This window comes from Lepidochelys olivacea (assembly GCF_965140295.1).
Source record: "Lepidochelys olivacea isolate rLepOli2 genome assembly, chromosome: 6".
Taxonomy (NCBI): Eukaryota; Metazoa; Chordata; order Testudines; family Cheloniidae; genus Lepidochelys; species Lepidochelys olivacea.
This window is the reverse complement of record NC_140416.1, coordinates 65,454,346-65,470,830: the sequence shown is the minus strand read 5'-3', so window position 1 is coordinate 65,470,830 and position 16,485 is coordinate 65,454,346. Positions and strand designations below refer to the sequence as shown.

The 16,485-nt window shown below is 43.9% G+C and overlaps 1 protein-coding gene across 1 annotated transcript in view; it reads left to right on the top strand.

Moving 5' to 3' along the window:
* STARD9 (StAR related lipid transfer domain containing 9) overlaps positions 1-16,485 on the top strand; it is a 199,718-nt gene that overhangs the window by 28,109 nt on the left and 155,124 nt on the right. Inside the window, exon 3 of the mRNA XM_084631449.1 lies at positions 3,966-4,082. Coding sequence (XP_084487575.1) covers positions 3,966-4,082 — 117 coding nt within the window. The remainder of the gene's footprint in view (positions 1-3,965; positions 4,083-16,485) is intronic.

Below are 16,485 nucleotides of genomic sequence, written 5' to 3'. Positions count from 1 at the left end.
AACTGAAAGAGGACGGATGTGCAGCGTGCAGGTGCTCAGCCCTTTCTGAAGCATGCAAGAAAAATGGGAGCTTCCTCACCACCTGCCTCAGTTGTGTGGTGGGTTGTTCCAATGGTCCCTTTTCTCCCCAGCCATTATGCCTTCTGCCCCTTTTGCCTTCTTGGGGGAGTCTCTGACAATCAGGATAGTGTTGTGGGGATCTGGGGATCAACCAAGTCTAGGTTCACTGCTCGGATTTATCAGGCCCATCTGGGAGTCCCTCCCTGAAATGATAGTAACTAGGAAGAAGCAATCTGTAGGCTTCAGATATGCAACTGAACCTAGTTAGACTGAGATTTTGAGAGAGAGCCATGAAAGAAGTACTTTGCTTAGGAACAGAGGGATGGAGGGTCTTCCTTACCAGAAGTCTGGCAGGGAATTCTGGAGCCATAAGAGCTGACCTGCTTATATTTTGTTTGGTATTTCAGACTAAGTTTTATGAAGGGAGAGACATTGCCTTGTCTACATACCAAAGTTTCACTGCTTGTAAATATACCAGTATGTTAAAGTGGTACAACCCCCAATGTGGATACAGTTATCAGTATAAAAGTGCTTTATATATGCCAGCAAGCTATTTTTGTACAAGAAGAGAATAAGCTATAGGTATATAAGGCACCTATACAGCAGCATAACCATTTCCACACTAGGGTTGTACCAGTATAATAACTTAGATTTGAAAAAACCCCAAAACCCAATGTACCCCTAATGAAAATAGTTTTATACCAGTGCACAAACTGTGTAGCTGAAACCTTTATGTTAATAGGTAGCCTGTCACTTTGATTATAAAACTGAATTTTCAGAGATAAAGTATTCATTTTATCTTGTTGCAATAGGCGGTCAGGGCTCCTAGTTAGCCACAATCAGCCACTGCAGAAAACAGTGGAGAGCTCTCTTTTGGGTTACAGCACTTATAAGGCTTCTGAATAAACCTCATTCATTGAAGATAATCCTTTTGAATTAACTGATCAATAGACTAGCTTACATTTTAACACTAGCCAAAGGAAACATCAGCTGGAGTTAATTCAACATGACTAATTTAGAATCATGTGGGTTTCTCCATACCTGATGTCCTTTTTCATCTAAGGATAAATGTACGGTGTCTCTTCCCCCCCCCACACAGAGCAGCAAAACTGCTGTTAGCAAAGAGGCTCTTTTAGATGGTCTTGTATAACAATTTCCCCAGTAATCTCCATAAATTATGAAAATACTTAGCATTTACAGTGCTTTTCATTCATAGATCTTAAAGGTAGCTAAGTGTTATCACCATTTTTCAGCAATAGTGGCTTGTTAATGGGAAATTTAGTGTTCCAATTAATAGTGAATTTAACTATTTTCTTTTCTACTTATGCTATTGCCAGATGTCAAGATTGCTAATTCTGTTGTTGCTAATGTCAGTGTTACATATGAACCCACCTATTTCTGGCTCATGTGTGACTCAAGGTTTCCTCCTTTGATTTGGGAAGAGGAAGTGTGTGGGTTTTTGGAAAGTTCCTTGCGCACTTGCTTGGTGCAAACAGAAACATCTTGTTTGGAATCAAACAATGACTTGTGTAGCAAGATCTGTTTGATTTCGGTAACTTCTTGAGTCACCTTTTATGAAAATGATTATTTTTACAAAGCCATAGGCATACATGGCACTTCACAGCTCAAATAAAAAGACAAGCTCCTGCCCTTAAGAGTTTACAGTCATCAATATTACACCTGATTCTGCAGTCCTCATTCACAGGAGTAGTGTCATTGACTCTTTAATGAAACTTTACGAAATCCTTTAAACAGCTTTTTCTAATATCAAGAGACTGACCCCACCTCCAAACTCTCGCAAGGGGAGGGAAGTGTGTTTAAAAACAGATTTAAAAATTCCAGTAGGGGTTATTCCATTCTTTGCACAGATTAATTTAATGTATAGCATCAGACTTCTTACAATCAGAGATGAAAGCTGAAACCATGAACAAGGTTAAAATATGTATTGTGATAGACCCAGGCCAGTTGGGTACAGAAGAGTAACAGAAGGCAGATATACTGGCTACTGGATTAACAGTTTTCTGTTCCCTGACTGACCAGAGCAGGGGCTGCTCCAAGCTAATGAGAACACCTGACTCCAATTAACCTGCAAAGAGTCAGGTGAGGCCATTAAGCTAATGTGACCACCTGACTCTAATTAAGGCCCCTCTGATAATATAAAAGGGCTCACTCCAGTCAGGCAGAGAGGAGTTTAGGGAGCCAGAGGAGAGAAAGTGTGGCTGAAGGGCTGGTTAATGAAGACACCCTCAAGTCATTGGTAAGGGAGCCCTAAGGTAAGGGAGAAGCAGGAGGGCTGTGGGGAAGTGTCCCAGGGAAATGTAGCAACTGTGGCAGTAAAAGGTTGGCTGCCAACAGCTGCTACCATTAGGGTCCCTGGGCCGGAATAGAGAGCGGACCCAGGTTCCCCCCCAACCCACCACTACAGAAACACCTCCTGGGAGGAGAAAACAGGCTTCTGTCAGGATAGGAGGCTAAACTGTTTTGGCATAAGGCCATAGGAGCAACAGAAACTGTGGAAATTCTGTCACCAACCTCCATTGCTGGCTTATGATGAAAAGGGCTCAGTAGACTGTATCCCTGGCCCTAGAGAGAGAAGGGCTATGTGGAGGGTTGCAGTGAGCCTCTGAAGCTAGCATAAACCACCTGGAAGCACGGGACCCAAGGGGACAAGGTTGGAGCTCTGCCACAGTATGTATTTATATATTTTTAGAAATGATGTACATTATAAAGTAGCACAGGGAAATTTTATTCTGATTAACTGATGGCTGTTTAAACTAAAACTGTACAGACCAATATTGGGTATGTCTTCACTGCAGGTTAGCCTTGCCCCAACTCACTTCCTCTCCACACACAAACTTCTCACCTGTATTTAGTGGTGCTTTCAACCTGGGCTAATTGGCATGTCTGTGGGTATAGATTAAAACTTTGTAGTGAGGACTCTAAGCTAAACCACTCAAAAGTTGATAGCCCTCCACTGCCTTCCCAGAATTCCCCATGTGTGCCTGGAAGGGGCAGACAAGTTCTTCTACAACTTAATATGAAAGAATTGTAGAGAAGCTCAGCTTACTGCAGCCCAAAAGAGCCATGGGATATGCCCCTCCAAATCCTAATGACACATACAGATGAGTGTAGCACTCGTGAGGTGGTAGTAATTCGGGTACGGCTTTGCAGTGTGGCTACTCAAACGTGGGCTAGGCTAGGTGCTTAGACCTGAATGCCAGTCACCCAAGCTACATTTTTAGTGAAGACATATATCCTAAATGAAATACTTCAGTAACAAAAAGTAGTAGCTCCAGCCTATGCTATGTCTGGAGGGTTTGGTTGTGATTACTGGTTAATCAAAACTCAGGATTTGCTCTGGGCACTTCATAATCCATAACACACTGAAGGAGGAGAACTGATAAACTGTTAATACAGCAAGGTAAAGAAGGAGAGTAGATAGGCTTGTGATTAAAGCATAATACTAGGAGTTGGGAGGTGTGGTTCGTATTTCTGGCTCTACCATAAACATAGTCATTTAACCTCTGGGATTTGGTTTCTCCATCTGTAAAATGGGGATAATGCTTTCCCACCTAAAACGGACGTTGTGAGGATTAACTCAGTAATGCTTGTAAAATGCTTGGAAATCGTTGAATGGAAAACGCTTAAGTGCATTGTACTTTTTTTGAAGTAGGAGAGAAGTGGTGAATGAACTGCTCAGTGAAAGTTTTACTAGCAGCTTTGTGATGGATCCATCCATATTTTTTCTTTGACTTTTGTGCAAGAAAACGAAAACAGCATGAACTTGGAGCCATGAATATTTGTGTTGTGAGAGGGGGAAAAGTATATCCTGGACAAAGTTTTTAAATTATGCTCTTTGGTAATCCTCAAATTCAAGTGCTCTCTCTATCTTCCCCCCTATTCAGGTAGACAATAGGCTTGAGGGCCTGTGGGACACAAGAGAGAAGATTGTGGCTTTTGGCTTTGATTTCTGCTATTGGTCAGTTGATCCTGAAGATCCTAAATATGCATCTCAGGAAATGGTGAGTAATTTTTCAGTTCTCCGTGTGTGTCCTGTTTTGTCCTTTTATTATTGTGTTTGGTGAGGAGGGGAGGATATAAACCCTCAGTAACCAAGTTTGAGATTCTAGTGTTTGATTTATTTTTCCTGGGACCGTCTTTTTCTTATTCTGTTGATGATGTATCAGTACTGTGTGGTAATATCACAGTCCTTTAATTTTAAAATAAAAATACTGGAGTACTCTTTCTACTAGTTGATATACATCATTTTGACTGTGTCATCAGCTTTCTGATAAGCACTCATGACCTGAAAAGACAAGAAGCCTGAGGGACTCCAGTTAAAGCAATGAAAAATAATTGGGAGTCAGATTCTTGAGGGAGAAAATGATGGTGCTCTATATAAGTGCTGACCACAATCCCAAACTTAGTCCACAGAATCAGAGTAGCTTGATGTTTCTTCTGAAATGATCAGCAATGAAGTGAGATTTTAAATGGCAGCATTAAACTTCAATGTTAACACCATATTGTCCTGAACAATACCAGATTAACTCTGAGTTTTTAATTAAAGAGTCAGAAATCTCTCCTTACCAACCAGCACTCTTCCTAGTTTGATAGTCCAAGGTTTGTTTGGTTAAATTCAAAGGTCATAGGGATATGTGTATTAAAAAAACCCCCAAAAATGATGAGGTTCACTTTCTTTTTTTTCAGTAACCCAGAAGTTCTTGTAAAATGACAAGTAATTATGGGAAAACAGCCCCTACTTTCTCCAGACATATCCTATCTGTGTGCATTCAGTGTTTTATCTGCTGATAGTGGTGATTTAAAACATGTTTTTACTACTTTTTGCTACTGATAGACTTGGAAGAGCCAACACATCTAAGAGGTTGCTGTATCTATTTGATCTTGTCCATCAGTAGAATTGTTTACTAAATTCCAATCATTATCCCTGTGCAGGCCTGTTGAAGACAATGGAGTCACACAGGTGTCACCGAGGACCAAATTAGCCCTGCAAAACCTGTTTTATTGGTGATGATGTGCACAGTACCTAGCTTTACTCTGAGTCTATGCTGAATTTGCAAGGTAGCAGTTCCAAAAATTATGGATCTGCCAAGGAGAAACCTAGCACAACGGTGGGAGGAGGCTATTGGGTATTTCTTTGCAGCTCCTTGATTCATTGGGTGGCTCTGTGCTGGCTGAAGCTCTAACCCAAATTAGAGCATCCTGACAATTGTGCCAACCTTTGTCAGCTTGCAGTGGTCCCCAAAAAACTGTAATCCAGCTAAGGATAGCCAGAGCGCTATGCCTCTAACATTCTCCCTGACCGCCTGCTACAATCATAGAATTGCAGGACTGGAAGGGACCTTGAGAGGTCATCTAGTCCAGTCCCCTGAACTCATGAGAGGACTAAGTATTATCTAGACCAGTGGTTCTCAACTGAGCTGCTTTCAGGGGGCCATAGGGCCCCACGGCTGAAGCCCGGCACTCCAAGCCCTGGCACCCCATGGGGCTGAAACCAGGAGTGGAGCCACAGGGTACCCTGAGCCTCAGTGCCTCTCCCTGCCCCCAGAGCTAACATTCCAAGCCCAGCACCCCCCATGGGTCTGAAGCCAGAAATGTGGGGCTGAAGCCCTGAGCCCTGGCATCCCTGTGGGGCTGAAGGTGGGAGCACAGCCATGGGGCTGAAGCCCAGAGCCCTGGTGCCCCTGTGAGTCTAAAGCCCAGAGTCCTAGCACCCTGCAGGGCAGAAGCCTTACCTCCCCCCAGCCCCGTCACCCTGTGAGGTTGGAGCCCTGAGATCCCCCTCCATCCCCAGCACCCCACGGGACTGAAACTCTCAGCTCCTCCCCACAGCCCCGTCACCTCTTGCCCGGTGGCTGAGGTTCGGAGCTCTGAGGCCCCCCTCCCACTTTGGCTGAAGCCATGAGCCCTAAGGTTCCCCCCCACTCACTCTCCCCCCCCCCCCCCCCGGGGCCCTGGAATTCATATAGCATGGGGGCGGGGGCTCAGAAAGATAAGGGTTGAGAACTCCCGATCTAGACCATTCCTAACAGGTGTTTGTCTAACCTGCTCTTAAAAATTTCCAATGACAGAGATTCCACAATCTCCCTAGGCAATTTATTCCAGTAGTTAATCATCCTGACAGTTAGGAAGCTTTTTCTAATGTCCAACCAAACTGTCCTTGCTGCAGTTTAAGCCCATTTTGTCTTGTCCTCAGAAGTTAAGGAAAACAATTGATCTCCCTCCTCCTTGTAACAACCTTTTATGTGCTTGAAAACTGTTATGTCCCCTCTCGGTCTTATTTTTTTAATATTCCCTCATAGGTCATGTTTTCTAGGCCTTTAATCATTTTTGTTGCTCTTCTCTGGACTTTCACCCATTTGTCCACATCTTTCCTGAAACGTGGCGCCCAGAACTGGACACAATACTCCAGCTGAGGCCTGAGTAAAGCGGAAGAATTACTTCTTGTGTCTTGCTTACAACACTCCTGCTAGTACATCCCAGAATGATGTTTGCTTTTTTTGCAACAGTGTTACACGCTTGACTCATATTTAGCTTGTGATTCACTGTGAGCCCCCAATCCCTTTCTGCAGTACTGCTTCCTAGGCAGTCATTTCCCGTTTTGTACGTGTGCAGCTGAAGGTTTCTTCCTAAGTGGGATACTTTGCATATGTCATAATTGAATTTCATCCTATTTACTTCAGGTCATTTCTCCAGTTTGTCCAGATCATTTTGAATATTAATCCTATCTTTCAAAGCTCCTGGTATTGTCCGTGAACTTTATAAGTGTACTCTCTATGCCCTTACCTAAATCATTGGGATTAAGTGGTGAGGTGGAACAAGAGCTGGGTCAGCTGGCCACATGCCACTATTTTCCAGGGTTTTCGCACTATCAGAGCAGTTTTGAGGGGCAGGAATGCATCAGAGAATCTGACTCTTAATCTTTTTCTGTTTCAATTGAGCACATGATATAGATAAACGGTAAACAAAGAATCCAGGATGCCTTTTTACAAGGTCCCTATTCAGAATAGAGGTGCACTTTAATTATTGTTAAGGGAAGGATTTAAATATGAAGGAATTTAGAACTGATAAGGTGTTATCTGGGTTATAGTCCCCAGATCTGATCCTTGGCAGACCTGCTTTATTGTGGTGCTCTTAATATATTCTCATATTAGTTCCTAATATAATTAGGGTTGGGAGTCTATCTGTGGGCTCATTGAACAAAGAAACTTTGCCCTTACTTGCAAATGGAATGGGAGATGGAGTCAGTCCAACATGCCTTCCCACAGATAGGGAAATTAAGGCATTAAGAATTCACTTACTCTTTCTCCTGAGTGTCTGGATGTTGAAGGCAGCTACCATTCTGCTCCTAAAGAGGAGAAAGCCCAATCAAAGGTAACTACTGAAAATCTGTACTCAAAGTAGGGCTTTTTGGCAGCCGAGGAAGTGTGGAGGCAGTAAAAGCAAAAGGTCTTCTGCATCTGCCCTTTTCTCTAAAATGGTTAAGTGAACTTTGCTTCTACTTTAAGGATTAAAAATTGATGAGATATGTCTCATTCATCAGTGTCGTTGGTTTTCCCCCTTCAAATTGACCTCTCCAACAATTAAATTGGGCGGGAAGAAGCTTCTTTTCTGTGTGCCTTGCTGCGAACACAGACTTCTGTTTCCTCTCATCTTTATAACAATACAATAAGAAACATTTTCTTGTTCATTTTCTAGCAGAACTGTTATCAGTGTAGTTGGCTTTCCAGCTAGGATGCCTTTGCATAAGCATTGATAAATACAACCCACTATGTCCTCTTTATCTCCACTTATGAAAGTGTGCCACATGAATTCAGCATTGGCTAGGGCAATAAAGTACTCTTCATTCTTCTAAAACAATATTACAAATAAAGAAAAGTTTAAAATGTACCATAAAGTGGCCTTGTGTAGTCACTGAATGCACCTGATACCCAGGGCTAAAAGGTTGTTGGGTGCTGCTCCATATACCTCTTATGTCATTTGCAAGCCAGTGGAATGTCTGACTTTTAAAAGAACAACACTGTATTTAGAAGCAAGGGAATGCAACATGAAAGGGTTTAAAGATGGGTTGGTGCTCTGAAGGACATGGGACAGTGAGTGATTTTCTGTCACTAATTTCCCCAACACTTTTTTAGGATTTTTATAGCACATGTAATATGTAGTTCCTAAGGGGGTGCTGGAGAAATGTGCTTGCTTTTGTGAGTTTCAGACTCCTAATATTGTTTGAATGAAGTTCCTTGTATTTAATTCCATGTTTAAAATCAATACTCTATCACTGAGTACATACAGATTCAGTTTCCTAGCAGCTTCCTTATTTTAGTGATATTATCAGCTACTAAAGGAATTAAATAACACTGACATACAATAAAGCTTTCTTCTAAAGTTTGCCTGCAATCACTGTATTTCCTTACAGTGATGTCTTGTTGTGCCAACTGTTATCGCAGGGGCTTGGTTTATTAGCTGAATGATGAAAATACTCTACCTTCAGGCATCTTTCTTGAGAATACTGTCTCTTAAAAAGCTGTGTCCCTTCTTGTCTTCCGGATGAGATGTCAAAACAAGTTCCTAACAGCTTCTAGTCATTATAGAGATCCAATGGCAATGATAGGAGTAGGGGTATACATCCATGTATCTAGGCCAAATTCCAACTCTTTCAATTTATAATCTGCCTCTATAAATTTCTCCTGCAGTTACCCTTGTATGTGGTATTCATTTCAGGTCCTGTTTTATTAAACAGTTGCTGTGTTGTGCTCCAGAGATGGCTACACTTCATAATATTACTATATATTCCTGTATCGCTTACTTGCTTCACAGGTGGTTTTGAGAGGCTTAAGGTGTGTCTATGCTTCCATCTGGGGTGTGTGATTCCTAGCGTGAGGAGACCTACTCATGCTCGCTTTCATGAAGCTAGTGTGCTAAAAATAGAATGCAGCTGCAGTAGCATGATCTGTAGAAGGGGCTAGCTGCCCCAAGTGCATTCCCATCAGAGATGCTAAGTATGAATTTAAGGTGGCTAGCCCCTCCTCCTGCTTTTGCCACATTCTATTTTTAGCATGCTAGCACAGGGTTGGGCAAATTACAGGCCACATCCGGCCCATCAGACCTTTTAATCCAGCCCTTGGCTCCTGCCCAGGAGTGGGGTCGGGGGTTTGCCCCACTCTGCGTGGCCCCAGGGGAGCAGTCAGCATGACCCCCCCCCCCCGGTTTCTACATAGTATGCAGAGGTGCAGCCAGGCGGCTCTGTGTACTGCCCCATCCACAGGCACTGCCCCCATGGCTCCTGGACAATAGGAGCTGTGTGGGCAGCACCTGTGGATGGGGTAGTGCACGCAGATCCGCCTGGTCGCACCTCTGTGTAGGACCCAGAGGGTGGACGTGCTTCCAGGATCTGCTTGAGGTAAGCACCGCACAGAGCCTGCATCCCTGAGCCCCCCTGTGCCTCAATCCCCTGCCCCAGCACTGATCTCCCCCCCCCCCCCCAGTCCCCTCAATCCCAGCCCAGAGCCTGCACCCCCAGGTAGAGCCCTCACCCACCCCACCCCCCGTAACCCAATAGCCTGCCCCATCCCTGATCCCCTTCCTGCCCTCTGAGCCCCTTGTTCCTGGCCTGGAGCACCCTCTTACACCCCAAACCCCTCATCCCCATCCCCAGCCCCACCCCAGAGCCCGCACCCACAGCCAGAGCCCTCTCACACATCCCTGTCTCAGCCTAGAGCCCCCTCCCGCACCCTGAACTCCTCATTTCTGGCCCCTCCCCAGAGCCTGCTCTCCCAGGCAGAGCCCTCACCCCCTCTCGCACCCCTACCACCAATTTCATGAGCATTCATGGCCTGCCATACAATTTCCATACCCTGATGTGGCCCTCAGGCCAAAAAGTGTGCCCGCTCCTGCGCTAGCTCGATGAAAGCTAGCTCGGAGGTCTCCTCAAGCTAGGAACTGCCCCCCCAAACTCCAGGTGTAGACATAATGCTTATGTAAAGTGTTGTCAAAACCTTGGATGACAGTTGGTAGAAAGTGTAATCTTGATATTTGAAAAACACTGTCAGCTGTGTTCCTTTCCTGACTTGCATTTGTTAAACTGTGAACAGTTGCCATCCACAGTAGAATCTTAACCACAGTATTGATTACTCTTAATAAGTTTGTGTTAATGTTCCCTTCATCTTTTTTTAATTTAAGAGATGGGAAAAGTATGGTATATTTTGTTTTGGTGTTTTTTTGTTCCTTGGTTGAGGGGTGAATAGTATAAGCTATTACTGTTTGTAATATGATACATAAACCTGAAGAGATGTTAAATGACACAAGGGAGAAAACACTCAATATCCACATGTCATAAATATAAAGGGAAGAGTAAACACCTTTAAATCCCTCCTAGCCAGAGGAAACACCCTTTCACCTGTAAAGGGTTAAGAAGCTAAGACAACCTTGCTGGCACCTGACCAAAATGACCAATGAGGAGACAGGATAGTTTCAAAGCTGGAGGGGGTAGGAGGGGAACAAAGGGTTCTCTGTCTGTGTTGCTTTTGCCCGGACCAGAGCAGGAATGCAGGTCAGAACTCCTGTAAAAAGTCAAAAGAAAAGGAGTACTTGTGGCACCTTAGAGACTAACCAATTTATTTGAGCATAAGCTTTTGTGAGCTACAGCTCACTTCATCGGAAGCAAAAAAGTCAATAAGCAATTGAGTTAGATATGCGTTAGATTCTGTTTTGTTTAAATGGCTGATAAAATAAGTTGTGCTGAATGGAATGTATATTCCTGTTTTTGTGTCTTTTTGTAACTTAAGGTTTAGCCTAGAGGGATTGTCTATGTTTTGAATCTCAAATACCTGTAAGGTATTTACCATCCTGATTTTACAGAGGTGATTTTTACTTTAATTAAAATTCTTCTTTTAAGAACCTGATTGCTTTTTCATTGTTCTTAAGATCCAAGGGTTTGGGTCTGTGTTCACCTATGCAAATTGGTGAGGATTTTTATCAAGCCTTCCCCAGAAAAGGGGGTGAAGGGCTTGGGGGGATTTTGGGGGGGAAAGATGTTTCCAGGTGGGCTCTTTCCCAGTTATATTTGTTAGACGCTTGATGGTGGCAGCAATAAAGTCCAGGGACAAAAGGTAAAATAGTTTGTACCTTGGGGAAGTTTTAACCTAAGCCGGTAAAAATAAGCTTAGGAGGTTTTTCATGCAGGTCCCCACATCTGTACCCTAGAGTTTAGAGTGGAGAAGGAACCTTGACACCACATAGCATACTTTATGCACTCATTTAACAAAAAGAAAAATGACATCACATCAGTAAGTGCTTATGCCTTTTAAAAAAATAAAATAAGTGTGGTTCTTAAATGTAATTTTATTTTCAATATACAGCTCTGTATTTTTATTTTTCAAGGTGCTGTTCAAACAGTAACTATTTTCAGAGCTGAGAATAGAACCCAGTTTTCCTGAGTCGCACTTTTGTGCTCTGACCATAAACTCTTACCTTTCCAAAAGATGGCAAGGTTGCTCATCATTGTCATTCTGAATTAAAAAAAGAACTAACCTTTTATCCATTGAAAGAAGAGCCTATTACTACCATGCTCTCCTGAGTAATTGTCTTAGCTGAGATGAACCAGAGGCTAATGTTAGGAGAGGGTTGCTGGTTTCAGTTATAAGTGATCCTGACTACTTAATTCATGAGCTGTTCTTTTAGTCCAGCAGTTGAGGGAATAGATATGAACCAGAGTTCAGTTTTAATTTCCTTACCTCCTTTTATGGGAGTGACATTGCACTCCATATGTTTATGGAAATACATTATATTTACACTTATAAGTATAATTGGAATATGCTTTATGCAAAGGTAAGGTATCATTACAAAGCTTATAATCTGAGTGTGTTCATCCTATTTGTATGAATGTATCATTCTTGTATCTGAAGCTAGAAATATGAAGTGTGGGCCATTAATTGTGGCTTGGAATCTTGATGGCTCCCATTAACTAGGACAATGGGTTGTAAATGGCTCTGTTTACTTATAAGCCTTCCTGTGTGCCAACCAGCCCCAGAAGAATGGAGACTAGGGGTCTTACAGGACATGGGATCATGTCACATGATACTGGAATCCATTTTAAACCTGGTGCTTTTCCATTTAGAAGGAGGGGTGGGAACCCAGAGAAACAAAGGATTCCTGCCATGGGCCAAAGCTATAAAAAGGGGTGGAGCAGAACAAGGGGGCTGCAAGTAATGAGAAATCCCCTAGTTACCACCTGAGCTGGAACTAACCAGGATTGTACCGGGGAAAGGATTGGGACCAGACTAAAAGGGAGTCTAGTCTGTGAAAGAAGCTTATTGGAACACCTCTGAGGGTGAGATTTACCTGTATCCAGTTTCTTAAATGTATTAGGCTTAGACTTGTGTGTTTTGTTTTATTTTGCTTGGTAACTTACTTTGTTCTGTCTGTCTGTTACTTGAAACCACTTAAATCCTACTTTTTATACTTAATAAAATCACTTTTGTTTATTAATTAACCCAGAGTAAGTGATTAATATCTGGGGGAGTAAGCAGCTGTGCATCTCTCTCTCTGTGTTATAGAATCATAGAATATCAGGGTTGGAAGGGACCTCAGGAGGTCATCTAGTCCAACCCCCTGCTCAAAGCAGGACCGATCCCCAATTAAATCATCCCAGCCAAGGCTTTGTCAAGCCTGACCTTAAAAACTTCTAAGGAAGGAGATTCCACCACCTCCCGAGGTAACGCATTCCAGTGTTTCACCACCCTCCTAGTGAAAAGGTTTTTCCTAATATCCAACCTTAATCTCCCCCACTGCAACTTGAGACCATTACTCCTTGTTCTGTCATCTGCTACCCCTGAGAACAGTCTAGAGCCATCCTCTTTGGAACCCCCTTTCAGGTGGTTGAAAGCAGCTATCAAATCCCCCCTCATTCTTCTCTTCCGTAGACTAAACATCCCCAGTTCCCTCAGCCTCTCCTCATAAGTCATGTGTTCCAGTCCCCTAATCATTTTTGTTGCCCTCTGCTGGACTCTTTCCAATTTTTCCACATCCTTCTTGTAGTGTGGGGCCCAAAACTGGACACAGTACTCCAGATGAGGCCTCACCAGTGTCAAATAGAGGGGGATGATCACGTCTCTCGATCTGCTGGCAATGCCCCTACTTATACATCCCAAAATGCCATTGGCCTTCTTGGCAACAAGGGCACACTGTTGACTCATATCCAGCTTCTTGTCCACTGTAACCCCTAGGTCCTTTTCTGCGGAACTGCTGCCGAGCCATTCAGTCCCTAGTCTGTAGCGGTGCATTGGATTCTTCCGTCCTAAGTGCAGGACTCTGCACTTGTCCTTGTTGAACCTCATCAGATTTCTTTTGGCCCAATCCTCCAATTTGTCTAGGTCCCTCTGTATCCTATCCCTACCCTCCAGTGTATCTGCCTCTCCTCCCGGTTTAGTGTCATCTGCAAAGTTGCTGAAGATGCAATCCACACCATCCTCCAGATCATTTATGAAGATATTGAACAAAACCAGCCCCAGGACCGACCCTTGGGGCACTCCACTTGATACCGGCTGCCAACTAGACATGGAGCCATTCATCACTACCTGTTGAGCCTGACAATCTAGCCAACTTTCTATCCACCTTATAGTCCATTCATCCAGCCCATACTTCTTTAACTTGCTGGCAAGAATACTGTGGGAGACAGTGTCAAAAGCTTTGCTAAAGTCAAGGAACAACACATCCACTGCTTTCCTTTCTCCACAAAACCAGTTATCTCGTCACAGAAGATTAGTCAGGCATGACTTGCCCTTGGTGAATCCATGCTGACTGTTCCTGATCACTTTGCTCTCCTCTAAGTGCTTCAGAGTTGATTCCTTGAGGACCTGCTCCATGATTTTTCCAGGGACTGAGGTGAGGCTGACTGGCCTGTAGTTCCCAGGATCCTCCTTCTTCCCTTTTTTAAAGATGGGCACTACGTTAGCCTTTTTCCAGTCATCTGGGACCTCCCCCAATCACCATGTGTTTTCAAAGATAATGGCCAATGGCTCTGCAATCACATCCGCCAACTCCTTTAGCACTCTCGGATGCAACGCATCTGGCCCCATGGACTTGTGCACGTCCAGCTTTTCTAAATAGTCCCGAACCACTTCTTTCTCCACAGAGGGCTGGTCACCTCCTCCCCATGCTGTGCTGCCCAGTGCAGTAGTCTGGAAGCTGACCTTGTTCGTGAAGACAGAGGCAAAAAAAGCATTGAGTACATTAGGTTTTTCCACATCCTCTGTCACTAGATTGCCACCGTCATTCAGTAAGGGGCCCACACTTTCCTTGACTTTCTTCTTGTTGCTAACATACCTGAAGAAACCCTTCTTGTTACTCTTAACATCTCTTGCTAGCTGCAACTCCAGGTGTGATTTGGCCTTCCTGATTTCACTCCTGCATGCCCGAGCAATATTTTTATACTCATCCTTGGTCATTTGTCCAATCTTCCACTTCTTGTAAGCTTCTTTTTTGTGTTCAAGATCAGCAAGGATTTCATTGTTAAGCCAAGCTGGTCGCCTGACATATTTACTATTCTTTCTACGCATTGGGATGGCTTGTCCCTGTAACCTCAATAAGGATTCTTTAAAATACAGCCAGCTCCCCTGGACTCCTTTCCCCTTCATGTTATTCTCCCAGGGGATCTTGTCCATCAGTTCCCTGAGGGAGTCAGTCTGCTTTTCTGAAATCCAGGGTCCGTATTCTGCTGCTTTCCTTTCTTCGTTGTGTCAGGATCCTGAACTTGACCATCTCATGGTCACTGCCTCCCAGGTTCCCATCCACTTTAGCTTCCCCTACTAATTCTTCCTGGTTTGGGAGCAGCAGGTCAAGAAGAGCTCTGCCCCTAGTTGGTTCCTCCAGCACTTGCACCAGGAAATTGTCCCCTATATTTTCCAAAAACTTCCTGGATTGTCTGTGCCCCGCTGTATTGCTCTCCCAGCAGATACCAGGGTGATTGAAGTCCCCATGAAAACCAGGACGTGCGATCTAGTAACTTCTGCCAGTTGCTGGAAGAAAGCCGGAGGGCGGACAATTTATGAGTTTACCCTGTATAAGCTTTATACAGAGTAAAACTGATTTATTTGGGGTTTGGATCCCATTGGGAACTGGGTGCTGGAGATAGGTGACTTGCTGAGCAGTTTTTGGTTAAAGTCTGCAGCTTTGGGGGCCTGGACTAGACCTGGGTCTGTGTTGCAGCAGATTTGCATGTCTGGCTCAACAAGGCAGGGTTCTGGAGTCCCAAGCTGACAGGGAAAACAGGCTCAGAGGTAGTTTCAGCACATCAGGTAACAGTCCCAAGGGGGTCTCTGTGACCGAACCTGTCACAATGGGGAAAGACTAAATTATAATTTCTTCAGTAATTAGGCTTCACTTGTGGATTTGATAGTAATATTTTGAACTCTGTAGCTCGCTCCTCCTTTTGGAGGATATCAAAGTGCTTTACAAAAAATAAGCTTCACAAAAGTCCTTTGAGGTATATCCATATTTTGCTCCTTTTACAGATGATTTAACAATCAAAAGTGGTCTCCAATTTTGGTTGCTTCCATTTTTGGGTGGCCAATTTGAGGCCTGATTTTTCTGAGGTGCTGGGTACCTGCAGCCACCATTGACTTTGGATTGAGTTGAAGGTTTCCAGCTGCTTTTACAGGTGTTAAGGCACAGGTTCAATTCCTGTTGCCACCTTAGATGTTGCAAAGAAGAGTCAGAATGCCTGGAAAAGCAGGAGCAATGGTAACTACTACTTCTAGGGACTGTTCCTGTGTAAGAGGAGGAGAAGACCCAAGAACTATCCTCTGAGATGAGTCATCAGTGGGGGGCAGGAAAGGAGACATCCCTATGCCCAATATGCTGGAGAGTATCGGGAGAAGAGGACCAGGTGTCTGGCCAGCATGCCCAGGGAAGAGTCTGTCAATAGTGTATCTGTGAGTGAGCCTCCCTGCCCAGACCCACAGACTCAGTGGGGCTTGCACACGTGTGCTAAAAATAGCTGTGTAGCTACTGCTTCGATGTTGCAACTATGGTTGTAGGTTAGGCTCTTAAATCCAGGGGCTGGGCTCAGCAGCTTGCTCCCAGATTCAGTGTAGATATACTCTAAGGGTCAGGGAAGCATGTACCGGGGGAGAGGAGGACCAGAAATGAAGTGAAATGAAGAATAAAGGGAAACCCATTTTTCTTTTTCAAAAAATGTAATAAAAACAGCTAAAAGACATGCATACTTTCCTCATCTTACATTTCCCTATAAACAATTGCTGTAGCTGCCACAGGGATATTGTGCAGTTGTAAGTGGGAGGTGTCTTTTGAGATGTGGTTATACCATGGAAAAAGTTTGAGAACCCCTTTTCTAACCAGTATACCACATTCCTTCTATACCTACATCTGATATTGCTCACCTGGAGCAAACCA